We start from the raw sequence: 7,445 nt of genomic DNA, 5'->3' as shown, positions 1-7,445 counted from the left end.
GTGTGTGTGGTGTGTGTGTGTGTGTGTGGTGTGTGTGTGGTGTGTGTTTGTGGTGTGTGTGTGTGTGTGGTGTGTGTGTGTGTGTGTACATATACATGTATATTTTTAACCTAAACCTCATTTTACCAGAAGGTTAAAGTAGGGACCTGCCCTGCATTTTCCAAATTCATAGCAACTAACCCGACACTCCTTTCATCCCTCTCCTCGGGTTGAAATGCCACCTGCAAAGCCTTGTATACACTTGGGCCTGTTTCTAGGCCAGTGCTGCTCAGCGGAACTTTCTGTAATGATGGGGATGGGAATGTTCTAGATCTGTTATCCCAGACAGTAACCACGAGCCACAGGTGGCTACAGAACCCATGAAACGTGGCTAGTAAAACCAGGAAAGTGAGTTGTAAATTTTCGTTCATCCTCATTAACTTAAATGTAAATAGCCACATGTTCTAGCATGTTCCAGCACAGTGTAGACTTTCCATTATGTTACCAGAAATGCTTTAAGTCCAGTAAGCCCAGCTGCCACGTGTGGCTCAGGAGCCACGGTTCCCAACACTGATGCTTTAGTGGCACCATCCAGCAGGCTAGATTCATCCCTCTTATTCTTTCTTCTCAAAACTTTCTTGGTTGTGCACGGACACTTGGTCCTCACATAATACTAACACCTTCTCTGCTTTTTTTCCCACTCTCCTGCCATCACGGGGACACACTGCAACTTCCAAAGGCTATGTGACTTGCCACACTGCCCCAACCGAATGCAAAAAAAAAAAAAAGAAAGAAAGAAAGAAAAAGGTATGGAATCCAGCTGCTTCTAGTAAGCCAGACATTAGAAAGATCTGTAAACATGTGAAACGGGACGATATTTTCTAAAATAGTTATTTTTCCTAAAATACGCTCTGGCTCAAGTTCCGGTCCCACTACTTCCTGTGAGCCCGGCCGGTCAAGCACCTCTCTGGGTATCTGAGCTCAGAGCTATAAAGTAAGCAATGCCACCACCCTGGCTAGTGAGCTAACAGGCCTGAGGATGCCCTGTACAGGCGACACAAGAGTGACAGCCTCCAGAGACTAGCCCAGCAGCACCAAGTGGAACCGCCATCCCCCCACCCCACCCCACCCCCACCAGCTTGGAATTACTGGCTCTTCCCACCCACCCCGGGGCCTCATCAAAGCCACCTCAGTTGGCTTCAGGGCAGTATCCTGCAGTTGTGGGAGTCCAAGGACCTTACAGATGAACGGGACAGAGCCTGGGCCAGAGGGGCCCTGGGACAAGCTGACCTGAACCGTATCTGAGAGGCGCGGCAGGCCTGAGCGCGGCCCCCACGCTGTTGGGGGAGGGGTGTCTCACCATGGCCTTCCCCCAAAGGGGTGTCACTTTGCAAAATCCACATACTCACTTCATAAAACACTAAACCTAGAAAGACCCTTGGGGTGACCTTGTTTCATCAGCTAATTCCACAGTGAGGGAGCGGAGCCTAGAGAGGGAAAGTGGTCTTTCCAAGGTCACACAACAAGCCAGGGCAGACAGGCGGTAGGGCAGGCATGGGCAGGAGGACATGCACTCAGGAGTCAGAGAGACCAGGTCCAGACCCGGCCCCAAGACCCCCAAGCTCAGGGCCTGCCTGCAGCTGTGCTCGCAGCCCCTCTGTTAAGGACTGGCCCCTCTGGCTCCAGGCCAGCCCCAGCCCCAGCCCAGGCCAGCATTCTTCCACTTGACCGCTGGGTTCCTACCTGTTTGTGGGCCGAGTGCTGAAGTTCAGAGGAAGCAGCCAGGGAGCAAATCCCAGGGTGGGGGGTGCTCCACGGGTCTCACCCCCTCGGCCCCCGAAGCAGCCCCACTTGGGGCAGACATTGGGCTCCAGACTGAAAAGCCTTTACCCCCACCAGCTGCATGAAGGCTGCCCGTGCCCAGGACGCTCAGAGCACCCTCACATTTCAGCCACGGAGCCACACAGACCCCCTGAGCGGTGCCTCGCAGGGCCCTGCACCCCCTCTCTGCAGGAGCCCGGTTTGCACGTCTTGGGATCAACCACTGACCTGGTTGGCAAACAGGAGGTGGCACACGGTAGGGTCATGTGGGTCTTTCATGATGGCGCGGATCACCTGCAGCATTGGGGTGATGCCTGCAAAACAGCAGCCCCCCACACGCTGAGTGAGCACCTGCTATATACGTGCACACAGGCCCAGGCCCAGGCAGGCAGCGGGTGGCGTGTCAGCACAAGCGGGCCTGGGCTCCTGACCTCGGGGAGCTCACAACTGCTTCTAATCTGTGCCCCGTCCCATGGTCTGACCCTGACCTTGACCTCCACCCATGACATTTGCCTGCCGAGGCTCAGCAAGGGGCTCAGGGTCCACGTACCAGTCCCTCCTGCAATCATGCCGACAGACTTCACCGTCTTGATGACGGGGTTGGACTTCTTGTCTGGACGGATGGCAAACTTTCCTGCGGAGAGGAGCAGGGAAGAGATGGGGAGACCCCAGCTCTCAAACATGCCAAGCTTGGGGCCAGACGGGCTGGAGCACCTGCCCCCACTTCGGGGGTCTGTGGTGCGGGCAGCCACCACTGGGGGTAAGGAGAGGATGGGAGGGTGACAAAGCCAGCGGAGAGGAGCAGGAAGATGGGCCCTTCGTTCCCACCACAGATGGTGCGGGGGGGCAGCGGCGAGGCTGGGGAGCCAGAGATGCTCTGGCTCGATGCTTTCACTTGTTTGGTTTCAGTCAAACAAAGCCGGTCTGTGGGCAGCTAGTCTGCAACCCCTGTGCTGGCCAACTTCCCCCCTATACAGCTGGGGAAACGGAGGCCCCAGAGAGGAGACCGGCTGCCCAACAAGGGTCACCCACCCAGACGGCAGCAGACCCAGCATTCACTGTGCCCACCGGGGTCTCCAGGCACTCCAACCCAAGTCACCTTTGCCCTGGTAGACCAGCAGCCCGTTCGGGCCCCGGAACTCAATGGTGTCTCCAATCTTCATGCTTTCCAGGTACTGGGACATCTTCCCTCCAGCAGGGAACTTGGGATGGGTGTCTTTGAAGTAAACCTGCAAGACATCCAGTCCTCAGGCCCCGTTCCCAGGGTCAGCGGGCTGAGCTCTGGGCCCCAGAGGGAAGGGAGCGCCTCTTTCAGGTTTCTCTGCGGCCTGTGTGTGGCTCTCTCACGTAAGGCCCTGTCCACCCATCTAAACTCACCCATCTGCATGCCAGCCCCCCAGGAGTCTGCTTTTCCCTAACATCCCCTCTGAACACAAAGCGTCAGCCTGGTGAACAAGGCTCCCAACTCGCGGGCTTCATGTATTAACGTTCGGCCAAGAGCGGTCTCTGTGCCCCCTCCCGGTGGGAGATTCCCACGCTGTCAGCACAGAAAAGGCTCCGGGAAGTGGGCTCAGCTCCCTCCTGTGCATGTTTGGTTTTTTCCATTCTGTGCTGTCATAAAAACAGCGTTTCTGGAACAACTTCCCTCCCTGTGCCCTGTGGGACTTCCCCTTTGAAAGAAAGGAAGTGCTACAAGACGGAGACAGGGAGCCTGAGGGCGTGCAGCTCAACCTGCCCCGGGCTGAGGGTGCTGGGCTCCAGGGGCCAGCAGCAGTGATGGGCAGGGAGGGGCGGCTGGGGAGGGAGAGGCAGACAGGCAGCCCAAAAGGCCTGGGCCACAGGGAGAACACAGCACGGGGGGTGGGGTGGGGGGGGTGGGGGGGCAGCGTGGGGTAAGCGCAGGGACAGGGAGAGGCGGGCAGAGCCATGTGCAGGCCAGGACTCTGACCTTTGTCCGGGGCCAATGGGGAGCAGGGAGCGAGGTCTCTGAGCCAGAAGGGGCCTGGTCTTCCTGAGTTTCCCATCCTCTACTTGGATCCCAGCCCACCCCCAACACCTTCTCCACATCCGGCTGGAGGGATTCCAACAAGAACAGATGCTCCGACCCTCGACACCTTCCCTTTCCTCCTGGACAAGGCCCCAAACCTTACTGCCTCCCTATCCCCCCTAGTCCTCCGAAGCCCCTGCCCTTTGGCTGCATCAGTCTATTTTTTTTAAGATTTTATTTATTTATTTGACAGAGAGAGAGACAGCGAGAGAGGGAACACAAGCAGGGGGAGTGGGAGAGGGAGAAGCAGGCTTCCCGCGGAGCAGGGAGCCCGATGCGGGGCTCGATCCCAGGACCCCGGGACCATGACCTGAGCCGAAGGCAGACGCCCAACGACTGAGCCACCCAGGCGCCCCTGGCTGCATCAGTCTTTAAGCCTCCTTTTGACTTCAGGGCCTTCGCACCAGGAAGGTCCTTCTCCTTCCTCTCTGTCTGGTCAACACCTCCTCGGCCTCCACGTCTCGGCCCTCTGTTACGTGCTCGGGGGAGCAGCTCCCATCACCCCACCCGCCCCACTCTGTGCCATTCCTGGTGCTCAGTTTCATGTGCTTCTCCCCTGGGGCAAGGGTATCCACTCTCCAGGCAAAGATAGGCTCCCGAGCCTGGGCCTGGGCACCCAGCACAATCTAAATGACACTAAGCTAAGGAGGGACCCAGGCCCAGCTCCTTTTCCGCCCTCACAGACCTGGCGCCACTCCAGGACCCTGTGAGACCCAAGGCCTCAGCTGCAGCCCACAGGGGCCTCTGCCTCTGTCCTTCCGCCCACAAGGGGCCCAGTGAGGGAGCCCACACAGTGGAGTTAGGACAGTAAGCCTGGCCCCCAGGAGTGCTGAGCCAGGTGGCCATGGGGGTTTGGGCCTTTCCTGGGAGGGTCTCCTACACCCCACCTCCACTGGCCTGGGCTGGTTCCCATTTGTTGGACGTGTAATCTGAGAACATGGATCGTTCTGTGAAGTTTGTGTTTCTAATTTTCACAAAAGTATACTGTGCTATGGTTGTCATTTCTCTTTCCACTTGATGTGATGACTTTTTTTTTTTTTAGAGAGAGAGCACGTGCGAGAGAGAGCACAGTGTGCAAGTAGGGGGAGGGGCAGAGGGAGAGAGAATTTCAAGCAGACTCCATGGGGGCTCGATCGCACAACCCTGAGATCATGACCTGAGCCAAAATCAAGAGTCGGACACTTAACCAACTGAGCCACCTGGGTGCCCCTCAACGTGATGATTCTTAAGATCCTTGCTGGCTGTTCTGGGCGTCTCTGATCTAATGGCTGCATCTCTTCCACAGCATGTACCCACCCCTCACCCATGAGGGATCTCAGCTCCCCAGACAATGACCTGAGCTCCTCACACCTCTCTTGAGGGGGCTTTGGACTGTTTCTTAGTGCTCAGGAAAGGACCGGCTGGTCACTGAGACCGTGTGACTGAGTGTGCTGGGGCGGGCCCCCTGGGGCCACAACCGGACACCCGGTGCCCTAGGCTTTGCTCGTCCAAGAGCAGGCAAGTGAGCTCTGCACGAGCTGGTCAACCTTCCCCGTTTCCCTTCTGCAGATGATCTGTCCTTAGATCCTGCCCTCTGCCAAGCCCCCACATTTGGCTTGGCGCTGGGCAACTCCCGTTTGCTATTCATTCAGAAACCAGGCACGAGGGAGCACCGGGCCTTCAGAGACCAGATCACAAGGGATGTGGTCACTCCTGCCCCCACACGGCTGCGGCCCCAAGACCTCACCTTGATGACCAGGTCCACAAAGCCCTTGTCATCATCGCTGGAGACAGGCGTGTAGGGCCGAATGACCAGGTTTCCATCAATCCGAGCTGAGAGGTAGATGTGCTGGCCTGCAGGATGAGGAGGGGTGATTCTGGTCCCGAAGGGGCCACGGACTACCTCTGCAGGCTGTGCTGGGTCGAGTCAGCCATCGCCCCGTGCCCCGCCCTGTCCTCAAAGGCCAGCCTGGCCTGGGCTCCAGGGCCCCCCTTCCTGCCCCCACCCCCCGGGATTCCCATCAGGCCCCAGCTTCCTGCTGCCACACCTCTGCTCCTGCCGGGGACACTGCCGGGGACACCGGGGATCTCCCCTCTCATTCGGACACTCATCTTTGGAGGCCCAGTGTGGCTGTCACCTTGAAGCCCTCCCCACTCTCCCTAGTTCAAGTGTAAAGCTCCCACTCTCTGACCTAGCCCCCGGCGTCACTCACCGACAGGGAGGCCCAGGATGTGCTGGGACGACGGCAGGGCGAAGCGGAACCGCCGGGTGTCGTGGCTGATCAGCTGCAAAGGGACCCGAGCCGTTGGGCGGCGCACCTCCCCCAGCCCTCAGAGCTGCTCCTGCCCCGTGCCACCCACCCAAGGGGATGCTGATGCCACACGCGGACACACACCACGTGTGCCTCTGCTCTCACTGGCCCAGGAAGGGCAGGGACCCGCCCGGGGCCACCCAGCAAGGTGATCAGGGTAGGGAGCAAACTCAGGACCCCAAAGGGAGGCTGCCAGATGGCCCAGAAAATTCTGGGGGCAAGAGGGAAGATCCAACCCTGCCATCAGCTTGGGCAATGTCCTGGGGTGGCAGGAAGACCTCGGGCCCTGGGCTGGCAAACTGGGGGCAGAGCTGAGACAAGGCCCACGTACCTGGGCCGAGGACACAGAGAGGGGCTCCAGATTACACCAAAAGCCCCCTGAGAAGAGGCACGGCTATGACTGCTGCAGGGCTGCATAGGGCAGGAAGCGTGCCAGCCCCACTGCTCACGAGGTCACGGCCACGGCTGAGCCCTAAGCCAGGCGTCCACCCTGCACAGGATGGGCAGGTGACGGCCATGTCCCCTCCAGAGCAGGGCAGAGGCTGGCTAAGGGCCGGGCTGGGCCGAAAAAGGAGCCGGAACCCAAGCCCCCGAATCCCCATTAAGCGGTCTTGAACCAAGGCCAGGGGAGACAAGTCTCCCACAGTAAACTGTGGTCAGAGCCGGGAACAAGCCCGGCACCCCAGCCCCCTGAGGCCCCTGTGGGGTCTCTCCTGCACCCGGTGCGGCCAGGACGAGGGGTGCGGAGGGGCCGCACAGAAGGCAGGCCGCTGTCCAGCACTGGTCCGCGCCCACACGAGACCAGGCGACGTGGCAAGATCACTGATGGACACAGTGTCATCACTTGGAGGGAGGACAGCAGACTCCTCCAAAGGAGCAGAGCATCATTCTGAGTGTCCCTGAAGCATACGAGCAGAGCCAGGAGGCCCGGGTCTCAGAAAGCCAGAGCCCAGCCACCACTCAGGACACAACCAGCAGTGTCTCCACCCCAGCAGCCCAGGCCTGAGGCTGCCTCCCCCGGGAACCTTGCACTCCACGCAAACTGAGCCCCCAGGCCTCCTGGGAACAGATTCCAGGATTATCCATTGGTCCTAGGGCTCAATCAAGGTCAGAAACCCACACACCAGACAATTTTTGGAAGAAGAAGAGAAACAAGGGAAAGACACTGATAATTCTTGGGCTGGATGACAGTGGCAGGGCACATCAAAATCATGAGGCTAACCTCTGTGCGGGGCTCAGCACGGTGCTGGCGTTCACGAGGCTGCTGGCCGTGATGAGCCGAGCAGTCGACCCCCAGAGCTTCAGGG

The 7,445-nt window shown here is 58.9% G+C and overlaps 1 protein-coding gene across 2 annotated transcripts in view; it reads right to left on the bottom strand.

Moving 5' to 3' along the window:
- Positions 1-7,445, bottom strand: part of CYB5R3 (cytochrome b5 reductase 3) — a 28,655-nt gene that overhangs the window by 10,113 nt on the left and 11,097 nt on the right. For both annotated transcript variants that reach the window (XM_025881514.2, XM_025881515.2), the window contains exons 3-7: positions 6,040-6,112; positions 5,574-5,680; positions 2,900-3,029; positions 2,351-2,434; positions 2,029-2,114 (exon numbers count right to left, since the gene is read on the bottom strand). In XM_025881514.2, the coding sequence (XP_025737299.1) occupies positions 2,029-2,114; positions 2,351-2,434; positions 2,900-3,029; positions 5,574-5,680; positions 6,040-6,112 (480 nt within the window). The remainder of the gene's footprint in view (positions 1-2,028; positions 2,115-2,350; positions 2,435-2,899; positions 3,030-5,573; positions 5,681-6,039; positions 6,113-7,445) is intronic.

The sequence above is a fragment of the Callorhinus ursinus genome, unplaced genomic scaffold (assembly GCF_003265705.2).
Source record: "Callorhinus ursinus isolate GAN/ISIS: 27379988/994484 unplaced genomic scaffold, GSC_fseal_2.0 scaffold48, whole genome shotgun sequence".
Taxonomy (NCBI): Eukaryota; Metazoa; Chordata; class Mammalia; order Carnivora; family Otariidae; genus Callorhinus; species Callorhinus ursinus.
This window is presented reverse-complemented; position numbering and strand designations above follow the sequence as displayed.